Source organism: Lingula anatina, chromosome 10 (genome assembly GCF_051362555.1).
Source record: "Lingula anatina isolate TDL-2025a chromosome 10, LinAna3.0, whole genome shotgun sequence".
NCBI lineage: Eukaryota > Metazoa > Brachiopoda > Lingulata > Lingulida > Lingulidae > Lingula > Lingula anatina.
In genome coordinates, this window is record NC_141776.1 from 13503951 (window position 1) to 13524011 (window position 20061).

General features: G+C 35.5%; 1 protein-coding gene across 1 annotated transcript; it reads left to right on the forward strand.

The window, feature by feature from the left end:
- The first annotated feature begins 1018 nt into the window (after positions 1 to 1018).
- On the forward strand, positions 1019 to 19636 carry LOC106169307 (retinoblastoma-associated protein-like). The gene is made up of 26 exons (XM_086997440.1): positions 1019 to 1273; positions 2232 to 2361; positions 2522 to 2667; positions 3047 to 3178; positions 3656 to 3703; positions 3853 to 3941; positions 4370 to 4480; positions 4887 to 4975; positions 5597 to 5668; positions 6041 to 6201; positions 6517 to 6604; positions 7030 to 7203; positions 7512 to 7626; positions 8086 to 8228; positions 8656 to 8706; positions 11966 to 12084; positions 12365 to 12495; positions 14632 to 14696; positions 15171 to 15248; positions 15561 to 15671; positions 15908 to 16030; positions 16611 to 16681; positions 16948 to 17071; positions 17526 to 17647; positions 18024 to 18119; positions 18445 to 19636. The coding sequence occupies exons 1-26, from the start codon at positions 1161 to 1163 to the stop codon at positions 18470 to 18472; spliced, it is 2730 nt and encodes a 909-aa protein (XP_086853566.1). The 5' UTR covers positions 1019 to 1160; the 3' UTR covers positions 18473 to 19636.
- Positions 19637 to 20061: the final 425 nt, after the last annotated feature.

Below are 20061 nucleotides of genomic sequence, written 5' to 3' on the forward strand. Positions count from 1 at the left end.
TAAAGAAGCCACGTACAGGCTTACTGAAAGCAGGACTGGGCGGGATAAGGTGTGGATGTCAACATCTTGAGGAATAATGTCGCATGACATATAGGAGTTTGGTTGAATTGGGCTTGTTGATTTAACATTATTACAGGTTTAATTAATTAAGGACATTGTTACCCTTTATTATCGTCCAGATACCAAAAATGAGTTTTTTTCTTGCTTCTATAATTACTCAATAATACATCTGTCTTTGTGCTGTTTTAAAACAATCAATAAAAAAAACTCGAAAATATAAAATATCGGCTTTTTCGCTGCAAAATATAAGCATCTTTACCTCAAAATCGCAATTATGACGTCACCCTTCAAATGACACGTTTAAATGTAAATTAATTTAGTCACTGAACACTGAAGATTTATGTAGCATGTATGTAAGGCAGAAAAAAAGGACTTTTGGGCGAAGGGTGACAATATCCTTTAGCAGTTTGCCAATATTATAGTCTATGTGAGAAAATGCACAAAAGATCTGCACAAAACTACAGTTAGCTGATAATAATAAATGAGAACGTTATTAATGACGGACCGAGAGATAGACAGGGCGTGTTTGTGCCGTGACCCATAACTTTAAACGAATCCAATGCCCCCCTCTCCCCCCGGAAAAAATAGAAAAGAAGAAGAAAATAGAAGAGAGAGAGAGAGAGAGAGAGAGAGTGAGAGAGAGAGGATGAGATGAAAAGTATACAACGAGCGAAATTGTACCGTATTAATTGGGCCACCTAACTTTCATGTAACTTAATTGGTCCTGTAGATGCAATCAACCTATAATTAAAAAAAAAACAATCTATTTGCTGTTAACTGTGTTATTTCTTTCATCTACCATTTATTATTAGTGCCTTGTAAATCTTTAATACCGTGTTTTCCCTCCCCCCTCCCCCTTCGAAAACTATTGCACTCGCCAGCAGTACTTACTTTTTCACTTTCGAAGAGATGGCGCCAATTGTCTGCTTTCTGACCAATCAGAATCGGCTAATCATTTTGCCCGTAGCTAATCGCGGGAGTTTGTGCTGCGAGAGAAACTTCCTGACCTCAGTTGTTTATTGAAAAAGATGTCACTTTTCTCGTGATTTTTGAACGAGGAAATTAACAAGCTATCTAGAACTTAAATTTAAAGAAAAATTATGGATGGGATTAAAGCTAAGGACAAGCACCTGAAAGGAAGAGAGGGCGATTCAGTTGTCGACTCGAAGAGGGCTTTAAACTCGGCATCTCCATCTTCAGAAGGGTCGAGCAGGTTTGTTTTGGTTCCTTACTTTATCTGTGAATTGTGTTTAATCTTGGTGTTACTAACACTGTGAAGAACTGAGGTCTTAAGAAGTATCAGGTGCTGCGATAAAAAGCAAGTTTCTTAATGAGCCTCTGACGCTATGTGAAGTTTGTCAGATAAGTATATATTTCCCAAGTCCCACGACAAGACAAGTTGCAGTGTGTAATATATTTTAGATTAATTATTTGAGCTGTTCACAAATGAATATTTCAGCTTTTCACATACCCATTTCTGCTATTCCTTAAGAAGAAAGTGCCCATCTTGAAACAGTTTATATTATTGAGTTGTTTTGAAGAATTCCTGATAATTCATTGAAGTTTTATTAGCTGTGCACACCCCCTTAATACCGTACAAGAACATGTTTTAGTACAAGTACCGTACAAGTACATGTACATGTTTTACATCTTTGGTGGGATCGCGGAGAATGCCATTAAAATCGGTGCTGTTGGGAGATCATACTGTGCACTTTTTTGCCATACTATTACTATACAGGGGTGACATGGTGGGTGAGTGGGGGAAAGTTTGTGTCTGTCTCAAGGCTTTTCCCAGCCAACTGTCCAGCCGTCATTTGGGTGGTCACTGGCATCACCACACAATCATTATTTTCAAAGACAGCTGGGCAGCTTATGAATTTTCTTGAAAGATCATGGCTAGGACTCCCTGAAATTTTGTAGGGAATTGCTGGTGATAATTTTGAACGGCCTGTACCCCCAATCCTGAGGAAAGTCCTGGTCTGTCTTCAAATTTCTTTTCTCTTTGTGTTGGTTGGTTATATATCCCTGTCTAAATTACTGATCACACTTCATTGTTTAAAATAATTGCAGCATGTATGGATTGTGCTTATTTTCAAAAAAAAAAAAAAAAAAAGAAAAAAAGAAATCATCTTTAAGTGCTTTATCTCAATGTATAATTTTCCTTTTCATAGTGTGGTTCCTCTCACAGAAGTTGAAGGCCAGTTTACTAAGTTATGTACTGAACTCAATGTGCCAGACAACGTGAAGAAGAAAACTTGGAAAGAATGGATAGACATGCTGTCCAGTGACATGGACATAAAGGTGGAGACACTTTTAATATATACAGTTATAATTGTGATTAATTATGAATATATTTGTTATAGACAATTCCCATGAAAATTAATGAAAGTCATATTTTCCATTTTAAAATGTTAAATAGACAATAAACTAATTTCATTTCATATTTCTATCCTCATTTCAGTCAGACTACATGCCCTGGTTAGCTTGTCTGCTTTATAGTGCAGCCACTGACTGTAGGGTTCCTTATGGCATGACAGACCCACAAGTCCAGGCTTTAGAGAGTCCAGTGTTTACTGTGACTAAGCTGCTACAAAAAACAGACCTTGGGTATGTCATGATTATATTTTGCTTTGACCTAAGCAAATCCTAGGGACGCACACATTCTGGAGAATTAACCCTTAAAATCTACTCATAGAATTTATATACCACTTTGCTTAAAATATGTATAATCAAACAAAAACTGATGCAGGTGATTAAAATCCTCTCATATTTTAGGTACATTTTCTTTTTTTACAGCCTGATCTTTTTAACACTAATTCAAGACAATATGTCTATGGCTAACTTGACCAAGAACATTGATAAATAATGAATTAATGAATAGAAAAAGAAATGAATGAATAGTGAAATAAAATAATACATTGATCAATAAATAAAAAAATTGTACCACACCCTGGAAATTGTAATTTTTTTTTCCTGTCTGTTTCAGTATTCGCCCATTCTTTGAGAGGCTACGTGCCCTGAAGGAACACGGAAAACTGAGTACCACAGTGAAACAGAACGTTCTGGGGCTGGAGAAGAAATACTGTATAGTGGCTGCTCTTTATGATAAACTGGAAAAGTAAGTACTGTAGTGGTAGTGTGGACAATAAACAAGTGGTATTATCATCCCTGTTTGTCTTTTTGTTTGCCACCAGCCTAACTCAAAAAATCATGGATGGATCCTGATAAACAAAATTTAGGATAGGTCACAAATGGGTAGCTTAAAAATGATAAGATTTTGGGGATGATACATTAATTAATAAATTAATGGTTAATTACTGGTTTATTTTGTGTCTTGGTAGGGGTCTATGCTCTCCGAGTGCTTTTGTAGTATTAAATTCTTATTAGTTCTAGTCTGTGGAAAATATTTTTTAACTTGCTCATCCTTCAATCCAAAAGGTTGAAGAATCTACCAACCCAAACTAAGTTTAAGTTTGAACAGTGACCAGTAACTGCCCAAACTATAGGATGTTAAATAAAAAAAGTAAAGTTACAGTTATAAATACCTACAGTGAATTAAAATTTGTGTGTTCAAATAGACTTATTTTATTTCCAGAATTTTAGCTCAAATCTTCAGGGAGGAGACAGAGAATGGCAGTTACAGGTAACACAGCTGGTTCTTGTTATGTTTTTCACTAAAAAGGGCACAATGTTGTTTTTTATACTGGTTATGAATTACTAGATTCGTCTTGGCTCGGCCATTTGTTCTCGGTGTCGTTTGAGTTGTCAAGAATTTTGTAATCTTTATTCTAGTTGTCTTCCAAATGCTGTGCCAGATTCAGAACTAAGTGACCTCCAACAGAAGAAATCACTGATATGGACAGCTTTTGTATTGACCAAAGGTTAGTCGGATGTTATCCATCTGCTCTCTTGCCCCATCTTTGAACCATTTGCTATTAAAAAAGATATCACAATTAAGTAGCCACTGGAAACCTAAGCTGGACCTTAACTGTTGCCAAATTAATACTGTGAATTTTGGAAAATTGCAAGTAATTGTAATGGCATCTTGTTTATTTGAAAGATTTATATAATAAGTCTAACATTTTTTTCTCTGTATTCATTTACCTAAGAAGTTAGTTGATTTGTTCAGATAATAAACAGATTTCCGACATTATTTGATTTGTTTACCCATTAGCTTTCACAGTTGCCTTAAACCAATTTATTTATTCACTTGTTCACTATAAGAGATGCCCTAGACATAAGTGACAATGAGCTAATTCATAAATTGATTAATTAATTGTTTAATTAATTTTCTTGTTAATTCTACCAGGTGCCCTGGACATGGGTGACAGTGAGCTGATCTTCAGTTTCTACCTCTTATTGTGCAGTATTGACCATGTCCTAAGACTGACCCCCTCCTTCATGCTCAATCCTCCATTTGGTGAGTGGTCAGTTAGGGAGCGTTCAGATTCAGAAATCATACGAGCTTGATTGATCCAACTCCTGATTAAGCAGAGCACACGCAAAAGTTAATTGCTCCCTTGCTGCCCAAGGGTGTGTGTCAGACGATTAAACTGATTACATTGACTGCACTTTAGTGAGATCTGAATCTTAATGCTCACTAAGTTTAAATATATCAAGAGGGATTGGCACAATCTACTTGTTCATCCAGCCCTTGTAGCTGTAATGCTCAATTTCACATAATCTTATTACTTTTGCAGTTTTTTTAGAAAACAAAATAAGAACTTTTTCTTATTCCCAGATCCTATTACTGTTTTCCAATTATCTAACCTTTTAGTTAATATTTTGTTCAAGAATTCTTGACTAAATTTATTTGTTTACACCAGACACTGTACGAAGGGAGTGTTGTGAAAATGTGGATCCATACTGCATGCTGAAGGAGCTCTGTGAACAGTTTGTGGTTCGTTATGAAGAGGTGAGTGGTAGAACGGCTGTTCTGCATAAAACATGAATAACTACACATCTGCCCTTGTGCACACATATACGTACAAGTGCAACAGTGCAAATACCTCGAACATAAACTAGTCTTTTGTCTCTTTCACTAGTGCCTCACAATTTTCTGTATTGCACAAGTTTGTGAGAATGAGAACTGGCTATTGCTTATAAGAATCACCGTCACAGGGCCTCTGAATCTGATAATGTAAATCAGTTAATCATATTATTTTGGTAACTATGTTGGGGTGTCCTAAAGGGAGTAAAAACCCAGGAGTGTAATAACAGTCTATTGATTGTTGTGAAAAGAAGTCTTTGTTGACAAGACGGTCTCTTCACACACGAACAGATATTTAGGCTAGATACACATTGTATAAAAGAATGTCACAGTAACAACTTGTTTTAACAGTCTGTATTTGAAAGTGTCTTTAAAGGTTTTAATATTACCAAGTGCAAGTTACTGATTTTAATAAAATAAACTGATTTGAATTTAAAATGTATTCCCATCTCTTATTCTCTATAATGTCTCTTGAAGATTTTGTCCATCAAATAGAAGATTGTTGTTTTTACTGCTACATTTCTTACCAGGTTCATTTTATTTCAGGTGAAAGCAGTGTGTGTTAATTTCTGGGAACCTTTCCTGTCTTCACTGCCTCATACTCAGGGAGAACTGGATGTGAGTTTACTTTAATTTTTATAACAAATAGAGTGTTAAACTGACAATATTATTGGTACATATTTTCAGGCTGTATTTTTTTTCTATCAAATCTTTAACTCACTTCTCTGCTGTTTTGAGACATTCTCAACAACTAAATAATATTTCATATTTAAAAAAAATGGAGATATTGTGTACAATTTTTTTAAAATGATTCACAATGCATTATCTAAAATTTTTAGTTGCACTCATGATTTTAGAATTTTAGTAATTGACATTAAATTTGTCATTTTTGGAATTAAGCAATTGCGAGGGACATTGAGATTTATAAGTAGTGTGTTTCTCATAAGGATTTATTATTATTATTATTATTATTATTATTATTAACCCTAGCTGACCAGAATTCAGACAGCCTACCTCCAGAACCACCAAAAACTTGGAGACATTAATGAATTGCTCTTCCTCACCAAGAGTCCAGTCCTACTGCCCAGTGTCCCTAATGGTCAGTCCTCGGACACACCCAAACCTGATACTGTGCCTATGACTCCAGTGAGGTAGGGAGATACTGTATTTATTAAAATAAAAATGAAAGAGTGGGTTTTTATACACTCGTATGTTTTTGAATCTTAAAATTAAAAAAAAAATTGAACAGCAATGTGTGATAGAATTTTGAAACTTGAATTTTTTCCCAATTGTGTCATATTTTCAAGATGATTTTGCTTTTTTGGGAGGCTGGATTAAATCTTATTCAGAAGTTTTCTTTTCAATTTAAGTCTCTGTAATGATGTTTTATCCTTTGGATTGCTAGCCCCAGCTGAAATCTAGGCCTTAACAAAGCCAGTCATAATTTTCATTGCTTATAATTTCAGAGCTGCTTTGTCATCTGTGCAGCAGCTTAATGAAGTCCTGGAAGGTTGTAAAGATACCCCATCATCTGAGCTGGTCAATTTCTTCAAGGTGAGTATTGGTCAAAATTAGTGATAAGGTCTTCCTAATTTATCTTGAAGTCTTATATTTGGGAACACCACCTTCCACAGTTTTCTTGAGGATAGAAGCCTCTTTTAACCACTGGAAAGCAATATTAGAGACAAAAATAAGTATCTAATGCTTGGTTAACATTACTTTACCCACAGGATAACTGTCCAGAAGATAATAATTTTATTAAATGGATAGTGTTATCCAGTGGATAGCGCTATCCACTGTTGATGAAATTGGGCCCATAGGACAATAATTTTATCCAAAGGATAGCATTATCCATAGTATAGGGCTATCCACTGTTGATGAAACTGGGCCCAGAGGACAATAATTTTATCCATAGGATAGCGCTATTCAGTGTTGATGAAACTGGGCTATAATATTTTGTGTCATTGATCTTGTGACAGAGTTGTACCAGTAATCCCCAGCCAGACATAGAGGACAGAGTGCGCCATCTAGAGGAGAGATTTGTAGACGGCTTCTGTCAGGTGATGGGAAAGAACAAGAAGTCTATATCCCAGCAGAGATATCAACTGGCTGTAAGGTTGTACTATAGAGTGCTGGAGAAAATGCTCAAAGCTGTGAGTATATAATGCAAAGAGTTGATTAAAACATGAATTTAATAAAATTTTTATATATCAACTAGTAAGTCATCATGGTGAAAAGTCTCATTAAAAGATTTCTGTCATCTTTTGACGTTTTGTTGGAAAGCTAAAACCTACCTACCTACCTTTTGATTCTTTCACAAATTTGATCTTTATTCTGGAAAGAAATTAAACTTCTATCTCTTGTCTTTAGCAGACTTGTTCCTGACATTATAACACTTTCCATTGTGCATTTAACCATCTGACTTCGAGTTTTCAAGATTGTATTTTATTTTTAATTACAGGAAGAGGACCGGCTTTCCCGCGCTGACTTCAGCACACTGCTCAACAATGATACATTCCACAAGTCTCTGCTGGCATGTGCTGTGGAGGTAGTCATGGCAGCCTATGCTTCCACAGGTTAATATCTCCTTTTACTACTACTGTAAAACAGTGTTACATTTAGTACAAATAATGCTGTTATTTAAGCATATGGCAATATGAATTCAACAGAAACAGCATTGTCATTAGATGAAGATTATTGCTTGGCTATAGAATCCAGCTGAATACTACAAAACCTTATAAATCTGATATTGAATTTTTAGGCCAAGCACATTTCGAAGTGTCTGATGCTTATGCCTATATGCTTTGAATGACAATCATTTTTGGTGATACACATGGTATGAAGAACTCAATCATCATACAGATAACAGACAGAAAGTCTTTGTCCTAAAATTATGTCAACAACCCTGTACCTGAGAGTTCTCAAGACTATTCGCTATAACCATAAGCTCCCTTAAAATTTCGAGTTTTGAGCATTTACTTTTGAAGTTTTGATACATTTCAACTAAAAAAGTTGAACGTTCTTACATTTTTCAGTCCCAGGCAACGCGACTCCGTCCAGCACAGACACAGCATTCCCATGGGTCCTGGCAGTATTTGGTCTACAAGCTTACAACTTTCACAAGGTGCTGGAGAGTTTTATCAGAGCAGAACCTGGTCTGCCTAGGGAGACCATAAAGGTGAGTAATAATAATAATAATAATAATAATAATAATAATAATAATAATAATAATAATTAAGTCTTAGTTCTAATAGTGAATCCACTTAAACTATTAAGATTCATATGCTAGAATAAATAATGATAATAAAGCTACATTTTTTTGTCTAATTAAATACAAAGACAATGAGGTTGGCTATTAAAGATTATAACTATCAGTTTATAACTTTTCCAATGCATTGGTCTCATTGTGCAAGGATATGGTTGGAAAACATTTAGTAAATGTGTTAATTGAATAAAGAGTACATATTTTGTTTGGATGAAGTTCAGAGATGAATTTTGAAGTGTAATGTGTTACCTGTTTTGGATGTTTTGATTAACTAGTCAGAATTTATTTAACTGCTTACAGGTTATGTTTTCTGAATTGGTATTTTGTTTTGATTTTGCAGCATATACAAAGTATTGAGAATCAGATTTTGGAAAAAATAGCCTGGAAGTCTGTAAGTATTCTTATTTTGTTTCAATACGTATTGCTTTCCATGCTTCATTTTTATAAACGCCACCTCCCACATTTGATATATATATTTTTTGCTCTTGGTAAAATAATTTTAATCCCAGAAAAGCTCTCCAGTTTCTTGAGGACTGTGAACAATATCTGTACAATATATAATCCTATTTATAGTACTTTAAAAACTTAGAAAGATCTCAAATGGAACATTTAACCAGTAATGGATAATAAAAACTTAACCAAATAGATTTTGTTTAAGAGCAAGTGTTTGATTTCAGACTGCGAGTGAGTAACCTTTGGTGAATTTATTATTGTACCACCAGCGTTAGCGCTGGCGGTACACATGGTTTCGGTCCCGTCCGGATCGTTCCGCCGGCTCCGCCGGCTCCGCCGGTTCCGCCGGCTCCGTTGGCTCCGCCGGACGGCTACCGTTACCGCTTCTCCTCCTAGACGGTCAGGGCCCCCGTACCCATCTCTTGGATTTAGGTCACCTATAATCTCAACTCGTTCCACGTAAAATTTGGGCTTTGTCGGTATTGGGGTCTGGGTGTGGCACTCATTACAATGCACCCTTGTCTAAAAATGGCAAAATTAAATGCTAATTATCTACCCTACGGAAGGAGTTATGGGAAAAATTTCTATAGACGGCTTTCCAAAAGTCATATGTGTAGATTTCAAATATACCCTTGGATTTGACCTTTGACCTTTACTTCAAGGTCAAATGGGCCAAAATTTTCAAAAAAATGAAATTTTTTACGAAAAAAAAATTTTTTGCCCTGTTATTCAGACACCACACAGACTTAACCAATAATATTATTGGAAGGTGTTACCCTTCAGGTCATCTTTCATCTCCATGAATTTGGGGTCAATCGGTGCATTTTCACGGGAGTAGCGGCCATAAGATACCGAAACTGAAAACTGTCTCTAATTCGGGAACCGTTAATGCTAGAGACCCATTCTTTTTTGCATTTTGTAGAGCATGTAAAGCCCAACACTGGAGGTGGTCTCGGTTTTTTTGTATTCCATACGGTTTTCGAGTTACGCTGTATCAAAAAGTACATATTGGTGGTAAAAGCAAAATGTGCAGTACGGTAATGGATAATAAATTTTGAACTCTGGAAAAATAAAACATAAGGCTTGGCAAAGCAGACAACTTGTGTTCAAAAATGACATTATTTCATCAAATTTGAACTTCTGAAACTTCAGAGCACCTCCTATTTCAAGAATTTTGACCAAAATGACATTTTCTTTATTTTAATTAATTTTTTCTGTACGAAATTTAAGGCACATTATGGTAACTCCAAAATTATAACATTTAGTCCCTTATATCTCCAAAACTGGCAGAGATAGGTCCATAGTTACTATTGAAGTTGAATAGGAAGTCATATACTGGCAATCTTACTATGACCTTGAAAGTGACCTTTGACCTACTTTTCACCATGAACTGAACTTTGCAAATTTTTCTTCCCTTTTATCTCCAAAACTGGCAGAGATAGGTCCATAGTTACTATTAAAGTTGAATAGGAAGTCATATACTGGCAATCTTACTATGACCTTGAAAGTGACCTTTGACCTACTTTTCACCATGAACTGAACTTTGCAAATTTTTCTTCCCTTTTATCTCCAAAACTGGCTGACATAGGTCCATAGTTACTATTGAAGTTGAATAGGAAGTCATATACTGGCAATCTTACTATGACCTTGAAAGTGACCTTTGACCTACTTTTCACCATGAACTGAACTTTGCAAAATTTGCTTCCCTTTTATCTCCAAAACTGGCAGAGATAGGTCCATAGTTACTATTAAAGTTGAATAGGAAGTCATATACTGGCAATCTTACTATGACCTTGAAAGTGACCTTTGACCTACTTTTCACCATGAACTGAACTTTGCAAATTTTTCTTCCCTTTTATCTCCAAAACTGGCTGAGATAGGTCCATAGTTACTATTGAACTTGAATAGGAAGTCATATACTGGCAATCTAAATGTGACCTTAAAATTGACCTTTGACCTACTTTTCACCATAAACTGAATTTTGCAAAATTTGCTTCCCTTTTATCTCCAAAACTGGCAGAGATAGGTCCATAGTTACTATTGAACTTGAATAGGAAGTCATATACTGGCAATCAAAATGTGACCTTAAAATTGACCTTTGACCTACTTTACACCATGAACTGAATTTTGCAAATTTTGCTTTCCTTTTATCTCCAAAACTGGCAGAGATAGGTCCATAGTTACTATTGAACTTGAATAGGAAGTCATATACTGGCAATCTAAATGTGACCTTAAAATTGACCTTTGACCTACTTTACACCATGAACTGAATTTTGCAAATTTTGCTTTCCTTTTATCTCCAAAACTGGCTGAGATAGGTCCGTAGTTACTATTGAACTTGAATAGGAAGTCATATACTGGCAATCTAAATGTGACCTTGAAATTGACCTTTGACCTACTTTTCACCATGAACTGAACTTTGCAAATTTTGCTTTCCTTTTATCTCCAAAACTGGCAGAGATAGGTCCATAGTTACTATTGAACTTGAAAAGGAAGTCATATACTGGCAATCCAAATGTGACCTTAAAATTGACCTTTGACCTACTTTACACCATAAACTGAATTTTGCAAATTTTGCTTTCCTTTTATCTCCAAAACTGGCTGAGATAGGTCCGTAGTTACTATTGAACTTGAATAGGAAGTCATATACTGGCATTATAAATGTGACATTAAAATTGACCTTTGTCCTACTTTTCACCATAAACTGAACTTTGCAAATTTTGCTTCCCTTTTATCTCCAAAACTGGCAGAGATAGGTCCATAGTTACTATTGAACTTGAATAGAAAGTCATATACTGGCAATCTAAATGTGACCTTGAAATTGACCTTTGACCTACTTTTTATCATGAACTGAACTCTGCTAATTTCTTTCTCTTTTAACTTCAAACTTGACAGAGATAGGTCCATAAATACTCTTGAACTTGAATAGGAAGTCATATACTGGCAATTTACTGTGACCTTGAAATTGACCCTTGACCTACCTTACGAAGAACTTAAATTTGATTGTACCATATATATTTTTTGCAATAGTTTAAAAATTCTTGTTGATTGCATTTTTACAGCTTGTCAAGCACAAAACTGGTGGCTGTGTCCCTTATTTTGTGTATGTGGGGGTCTATACGAATGCGCTTGCTCCAGCTGGTGGTACAATATTCGGAGGCGGTATCGCCTCTCTGATCCTCTAGTTTTCTCACTAGGATTCACCACTGTTTGACTTGCTTAAAACCACCGAGATTCCAGCGCCATCTATTCCTGTGTCGCCAGGAGTGAAGGAGCAACCCAAAAACGGAGGCACACCTGTGACAGCAGCACAGCTGTAAGACATTGTTCTAATTCTTTAACATAAAGTTGTAAAATAGTTTTTGTTTGATATGCATTTTAGTAAGATTTGGTCACGATTGTATGAAGCTTTATAATATAAAGAAAAAAAAACATAACAAATAACAGAACTGAATTAAATTTTATTGTGAATCCTGTAGTGTATTTCAAACTTCTGGTGATGAAGCTGTTCATGAGTCCTGTTGATGAATAAATGATGAATTTATAACCGATCAGTTTTAATTATGCAGTCTTTTTATTTCATTTTACTCTATCAGGTACCTGTCTCCGACAAATGGGTTACAGGCAACATCCAAGATGGCTGACAAAGCTCAGGTCATTGCCAGCAGTTCTGTCAGGCAGACTCCACCAAAAAGATCTCATTCTCTTAATCTCTTTTTTAATAAAGGTGAGGTTTAAATGATGTTTTTTATTTATATGTTCAATAGAATTTTTGACATTTTTTTACATTATTTAAACATCAGTTCCAACTTAGAACTTTAAAGAGAAAAAATGGTTTATTCACTGGACTTGATTCTGATTTTGCCTATTTGTAACTCCAGGTTTTGGTGTATAAGCTTTATATGTGTGAATTATGGTTACGGTAAGATGCCAAACAATTCGACCAAGATTAATTAATTAATTTCATGGAAATGTCAGTTTGGTTGAATTGATTAAAATACAGTAAATGGAAACCTTTGATATCGTCGGATTGTTAGGGGCATCTGCCAAAACGTCCATCTTTCCGGAAGTATTGCATTTTACCGGAAGTGTTACGCAAGATAAGCCGCAATTTTCGCCTAACACGTGTTTCGGGCATGTTTTATCCTCCTGAAATCTTATTTTGCTGTGTACAATATGTGCTAACATTACTTAACATTAAAAAAGACGACAATTATAATTTTTAATTATATATTTCCCTCACCTACGATCACTTTCATGATGCGCTTCACAAGTGGGACGAGTATTTCCCCGGAGACAGGTGTTGTAAACAAAGGCCGATCACTTATATTTGAAACCGGTAGCTTTAGTGGACTTAAACTAGTTATGTGATTTACGTACGCCCTATTTGAATTTTAATATGACAACTGAAATCAACCTAATTGAAATTTTTTACCAGTCTGAGATCAGTTGTTTTCAACCCTCAAGGCTTGCTCAGCGTCGAGGCGTAGACGTACGTACTTCCGAAGAAAATTCAATCACCCGCATCAAAGAATACCAACTGATACTCAAACAGAAATCAGTGTAACTTCAAATTACTATTAAGTATTTTATTTAAAAAGCATGTCATATAAAAACATATTGAGAAAAGGCAAAATACGAGCGTACCTGTGCCGATAGACATACAGTATCTTGCTTGCACTCTTCCGATTTTCTTACTTATATACTCCCGCTGTGCACAAACCACGGTGCATATTGAAAACCCCACTGATACAACCCGAAGGTAAAAAAGCATTTACTTGCCATAATTTTCACAAAACAGGTGCATTTATAATTTGACGTGAGAATTGAGCACATGCAGAAATGAGAGACTGGTTTTAGCTGGCCTGCTCCAGCATAGCGCAAACCACATGTTAATGAAGACGGTCCCATTTTGGGGGAGGGGGGTCACAGGAATGGAGTTCGTCGTGGATTACGCTAAATATTATCAACATTTCATGCATCTGGGGAAATAGAAAGTGACTCACAGGTAACGTAAATACCCAGTGGAACTCTCTATGAAGCTCCCATGGAGTTAAGGAAGACGTCATTTTTATTGTTGGCAAATCAGTTATCCATGTAGGTGAACAGTGACACGTGTTCGTCAGATTTTGACAGCGCGTGGTATTTGGCGCCAAGAAGTCTGGGCGGTCGATCCCGCTGATCTTTCCGTCGATTGTAGTAAATGTAAGATCTTGCGGTGTTGACTTCAAGAACGTTTCCCCATCTGCATATATATTTCAATCGAACTTGAAAATAAATTGCTTATTCTTCCCAAACTTTTTATTGCTAGCAAACGCGATATATGGTCTATATGAAGGTGTTAACGACGTATTCTACCCACTGTCGATATTTGGTTTCATCCAGAATAGACCTTTTTTTTAAACCCCCCCCTCCCCAGTTACGGGCGTGATGAATCAGTTAGCGAGGGCAAGTCTGCTTAATTAGCAAAGTTTGTATGTCTATAAGCACTATTATTGTCATCGGGGACAAAGGAAAAACAGGTACGTCATGCTTCCAGATTAGATCTTCAGTTAATTGTTTCTTCCTCATTGATGAGAGCTATTGAAAGGACAACAATTGACAAAGGGCCGAGGCATGCAGCATCTATTTCACTGGCTTGAAAATTTACCGAGTCTTGTCGACGATGTGGTCGAACAATCGGAACAAGAAAAAAATTCTGTCCCATGATTTTGACGTATGGACTAATTGTTTGAGCCCAGAAAAATTAATTTTATAAAATAATTTTTGTGGTCGGATTGACTGGGCCCGTCGAAATGCTTGGCACATTACCGTAAATTCTATTTGTCCTTCAAAATACTGTATGTCCTGTGGTATATTTCAGTGTCCAGACTGGCTTATCATCGCCTTCAAGATCTGTGCACATTGCTTGCCATACCTAAAGATATGGTAAGGGGAACCAGTAAAGCTCTAGAGTGCAAAGCAATCTGTTCATGGCATTTTATGACCTTTTATAAGCACTTGTTAAAAAAGTGGGATAACAGATGCAAAGACTGAGTACACGTGAACTGCTTAGGACAAACGTGTCATAAACATCAAGTTGATATGTGAAGGAATTTGAGACTAGAAATAGTGTTATGGCCATATGTCATGAATATGTGTGAACACAATCCTGTATGCACATTTTGTTAAATGATATAGAAAACCTGTATTGAAAGCTATACATTTTTTTTGGAAATAGCCTATTTTTGGCTTGTATTATTTGGGGTTGATTAATATTAATTTGATTGCTGGGTATACTGCCTGTCAGGATGAAGAAAATGCAGACTAAATGTTGGGATACAACACAGTATTGTTAGTCTTGGTAGAAGTAAATGGAATCCAGACAAAAATGTAATTGGGTTTTTGTTTTTTAACCTCCAGCAACTGAAGATCTGGACATGTTTGGAACACTGTATCACAAGGAAGCCAGATCTTCTCAGAGACAGACACTTGGACCAGGCAAGTGCTGCCATCTATCCTGTTTTTGTAGCAGTTCTTTTGTGTTAATTGACTTACTCTCTAAGTTGTTTCATATCAGAACAGTTTTGTCATATCTAATTTTTTTATCAGCAGATATCATTGAATAAGCTTACAGTGAAGCAGTAATATTGGAAAGAAACGAAGAAACCGTTTACAGTAACGCAATATGTTTTGATATATTTGCTGATTTAGATCATGCTCGGAAGCATTTAAACATTAGGCGGTGTGACCTGGCTCTATGCATTGGCAGTTTTAAAAAATTATGGTAAAATTTGAATGAAAATCTTTCAGGTGATGCTGTGCTCTGTCTATGCAATCCACAAAGTGATCTCAACTGACACGGAGCTCAAGTTTAAAACCATTGTACATATGTACAAGTCAATGCCCCATGCCACACAAGAGGTAGGCAGAGTGTGTTAGTTGTGACTAATGACTAGATGAATGTGTTGGTTGTGACAGATGGCTGTGTGAATGTTTTATTTGTTACAATTGTTCTGTTGAATGGAAAATGATGTTTTAAGTACATTAGTTGTAACATTTGACATTCTTTGTTTTTGTGGTGTGTTACAAGTGTTTTTTGTCACAGTTGATATTGCATCTATATAAAACTGTGTCAGTAATTTTAGCCTTGTCTTCAGGTATTCAAGAACACTCTCATCTCAGGAAATGAGTACGATTCCATCATTGGGTTCTACAACCGTGTGTTCATGCAGGCAACCAAGAATGTGATCCTTCAGTTTAGTCCCTCCAGGTCTAGCAATGTAAGTGTATGTGATCCTTCAGTTTAGTCCCTCCAGGTCCAGCAATATAAGTGTATATGATCCTTCAGTTTAGTCCCTCCAGGTCCAGCAATATAAGTGTATATGATCCTTCAGTTTAGTCCCTCCAGGTCCAGCAATATAAGTGTATATGATCCTTCAGTTTAGTCCCTCCAGGTCCAGCAATATAAGTGTATATGATCCTTCAGTTTAGTCCCTCCAGGTCCAGCAATATAAGTGTATATGATCCTTCAGTTTAGTCCCTCCAGGTCCAGCAATATAAGTGAATCTGATCTTTCAGTTCAGACACTTGAAAAACATATTGTTTTTCGAAATAATATTATATTGTGATTGCTAACTCTTTATATATTTTACAACAAAGTAAAAGGCAGAGTGAAGAATAGGGAACAGGCCTGGTATTGCACATTTTTTTGTAATTAAATTGCTTTGGTAAATAGAAAGTTAAGTACTTGGGTCATGATATTTAGTAAAACTCTCTAAATAAAATGCTCAGATGTTTCAAAGAATGATGAGTTTGGGATAACATATTTCAGCTCTTAACTTGGAAATAATTATATTTCAGCCTGGGTCATTGACTTTATCCCCAGTGCCAAAGAATATCCAGTCTCCTCTCACTGCTTCCCCTGTCTACAGGTAAGTGGCATAAAGAAGTCATGATCCTGGGTGTGTTGACAGTGCCAGGAGATTGTGTTAGCTGTGGTGGACAATTGTATTGGGTGTGACAAAAGAAGCTGTCAGTTGTGACAGATAATTGTGTTGGGTATGACAGATTGTGGCAACTGTGATAGTTGATTGTGTTAGGTGTGACATATTATTGTGTTTGGAATTTCATGATTTTGATTGTAAGTAATTTTGTAAGAATTATATATGTATATTGTTGTATTATATATCTGTTCCAGTGTCCCAGGCAGGAAAAACTTCTATGTGTCCCCCCTTAAGAGCCCTACCTTTAAGGCCCCCATCTCCCCCAGTCAGATGACCCCCAGGACCCGGCAGCTGTACAGTTTTGGAGAGGGATTTGGGGTATGCTGAACTAGGCATTTCATACCTGCTAGAGTTAAATATCCAGTGGGGTTGTGAAAACTTGGCTAAGTACTATGTAATATCTCAGTAAACAGTGTTGTTATTAATTTCATAAACAAAATATGGTATTGTGGGTCTCTGATTTCTTTACTACTGCTGTAGTTGAAAGGGCATATAAAAGCTTCTCAGGCTTTTGTTGTTTTAAGGAGCATTTCTAGTAACTGTGGTGGCTTGACTGGAAATATCCATTTAAAGAACAAAACTCTAATGATAATCTCAGTAGACAGTGACATAATAATCTCAAACATAGTAAACCTAGTTGATATAATTATAAGTCTGCAAATTCTATAGTAATGAATATTTTTTACAATTTTTTAGCTCAACAATCTTAGAATCATTATGCTGACAATGTCATGCTTTGTTTTATTAATCACATCACCTTTTTCACGCCCAGTCCTCTGAGAAATTGAAGTCCATCAATGATACCCTAAGGGCCATGAAGCGCACCTCCCCCACAGCTGTCACCCCCAAGAGCCAGAAGAGACTACGCTTTGACCAGCCTGACCAGGATCGGAGGTACAGAGGATGTTTGAGGGGAAATCAAGAGTGCTTAAAGGATTAAATTTATATATATTTAAGTGAGAGATGATCATCATTTAATTTGAAACTGGGGCCACTTTAACACAGAATTTGATTCAGCTAAATTACTTACAAAAATTCAATTTCTTGCAGAAAAATAGGAAAAAAGAGTTGAATCAAAAGCATTATGTTTGCTAATGATTATTAATAATAATAATAAACCAAAAAAATAAATAATTTTAAAAATATATATGAGACAAAAGATTTGGCACTTAAAATACAGTTAGTATTTTTGAACTCTTAACTGTAGTATCTGTCATCCCTTTTTATTTTTGCATGCGACATTTCATTTATTTAATTTTCTTTTTCATAGTTCCGCTAACAACTTTGAGGAAGAGCGTATTGTAGTGATAAGGACATCTGGGAATCCTGACTTTACCACTAACTCAAACACAGCAGAGACCACAAGGTAAAATATTTGTATTGAATACCATTTCAGCATCCCAGTGATGATTTACTTGTAAGAGGGAATGTTAAAATGCCTCAGATTTGAACAAAAAACAGGTGGTGTTTTTAAAGATAGCAAAATAGGAAGAAAGCATGCAATGGGTTATATTTTAAGTTTGTGAAAATGAAATAATTCCTAACTCAATGTTGTCAGTGTTTCCCAAATTTTTACTTTCACTTTCTCTGTAAGGCTAATTTTTTTCTGACATCCTCGTCTATTATGAACTACATTGTGAGAGAATATTGACCCAAATAAATTAAATAGATTGACTATTTTTCTTCTCCAGCAACCAAGAAACTTCACAGTCGAAGTAGCACCATGAAGTAAAGTGAAGATGAGTTACTGCTCAGCCACATCAAAAATAATTCCATTCCTCATATCAATGAATATGTAAAATGGCACAAACAATGGCCATAACATTGGGTCAAAGTCATACCAGCAATGTTAACATTAATGTAAGGCAGAAATTAATCCCATGGGAAGTTGTGAGATTTTTTGAAGGTTCAACTGAGAAGTTGGAATTAGGCTGGAAATTGTAGGCAGAAAACAGTTATTTGAAGATGAAGATATTTGTCATTATTTGAAACATATCTGTTCTGGTTAATGTAAATTTGGTAACAATCTTACTAATAAGAAAGTGGAATGTGTTATATTGTTATGTATTTGGAGCGTTGTTTGTTGTAAAAGAGTCTGATAATATATTGCAGAAATTTTTAACTTTTCATCGCAAATGTTGTCCTTGATAGAATAATTCTTCATTACCTGACTGTTGGAAGTTGTTTTATTTAATATTTTAAGCCTGCTCGATTTATAATGAACAGATTTTTGAAAAAGGTTAAACTTAGAAATGAAAGCGCATAGAAAGTTATCAAGCAAAAATATGAACTGAATAGTTGCTTGAAAAATATTTTTTTCTTTATACTATGTTTTGTGTTGTCAAAGAGATACAATTTTGTTATGCATTAAAAGTTCATGGCATTTGGATGTCAGCATTTTACAGTGTGTATAAGTAACTTGGTGATGTGATGTTGAGATATTCTTGAAGAATACTAGACATTCGTTCATGTTGTTGGGAGACACTTGTTTGCAGGAAGTTTTTTTTTTATTATTTCAGACGCTTTGAAGATTTCAGACAAAAAGTGTTTTCAAGAAACTTAGTAATGTAATTTTATTCAGGTTACTGTTCCAAATGTTTTGTTCAATTATGTCTAATTATATTTGTCTATTCGTCCATCGTAAGGACAAAAATACAATTTCTTTGTTATAGCAATGACACGTTTCACAATTTCCATTGTGTCTACAGTTGTGATTTTTATTTATTCGTAAAACGAAGAGGTTTCTACAGAAATCCATAGATCTAGTATTCAACATGTGAACATTTCTTTAAATTTTACTGTTATTTCTTTTTTACAACAGAAGGTTCTGCGTACCGTCAGTTGAGGCGTTTTTATGTCAATAAATTACAAAATTTATTATTATTCATTATTGAAGCTTTTTTTCTATTTGATTGATGTGAAATCGTTGATGCTTAAAACATATCATTTAAGCCGTTTTATTCAAGATATTGTCTTTTAATTTTTATATTATAGCTAAACCTTTTTCAGAAGCTTGTAGAATTATGTGCGCGAGGACAATTAAAGACGTAGGCTATGTTAACTAACAAACTCACCAGTTTTTTTTTTCTTTTTTATGAGGCAATAATTGGTGGGATGTTGTATACCTACTGATTACACAAGCCTGGCCCGATCATATTGGCTTTCTTTAAACTGTACAGACCTGAGCTTTCTCCGCGTTATCGAGGAAGAACGGGATTTGAATTTAATTCTCATTGGCCTTGGGATATATCAATATCTGCAATAATACTGGATGTTTGAGATTGGTGCTGGACCGTCTTGATTGTCCC

What these genes read in the sequence shown, in the direction of transcription:
- LOC106169307 (XM_086997440.1), top strand. Translation starts at nt 1,161, where the DNA reads ATGGATGGGATTAAAGCTAAGGACAAGCACCTGAAAGGAAGAGAGGGC. An exon ending in ACAGAGAATGGCAGTTACAG is followed by an intron (nt 3,704 to 3,852) that starts GTAACACAGCTG and finishes TCTTTATTCTAG; the next exon opens with TTGTCTTCCAAATGCTGTGC. An exon ending in CATGCTCAATCCTCCATTTG is followed by an intron (nt 4,481 to 4,886) that starts GTGAGTGGTCAG and finishes TGTTTACACCAG; the next exon opens with ACACTGTACGAAGGGAGTGT.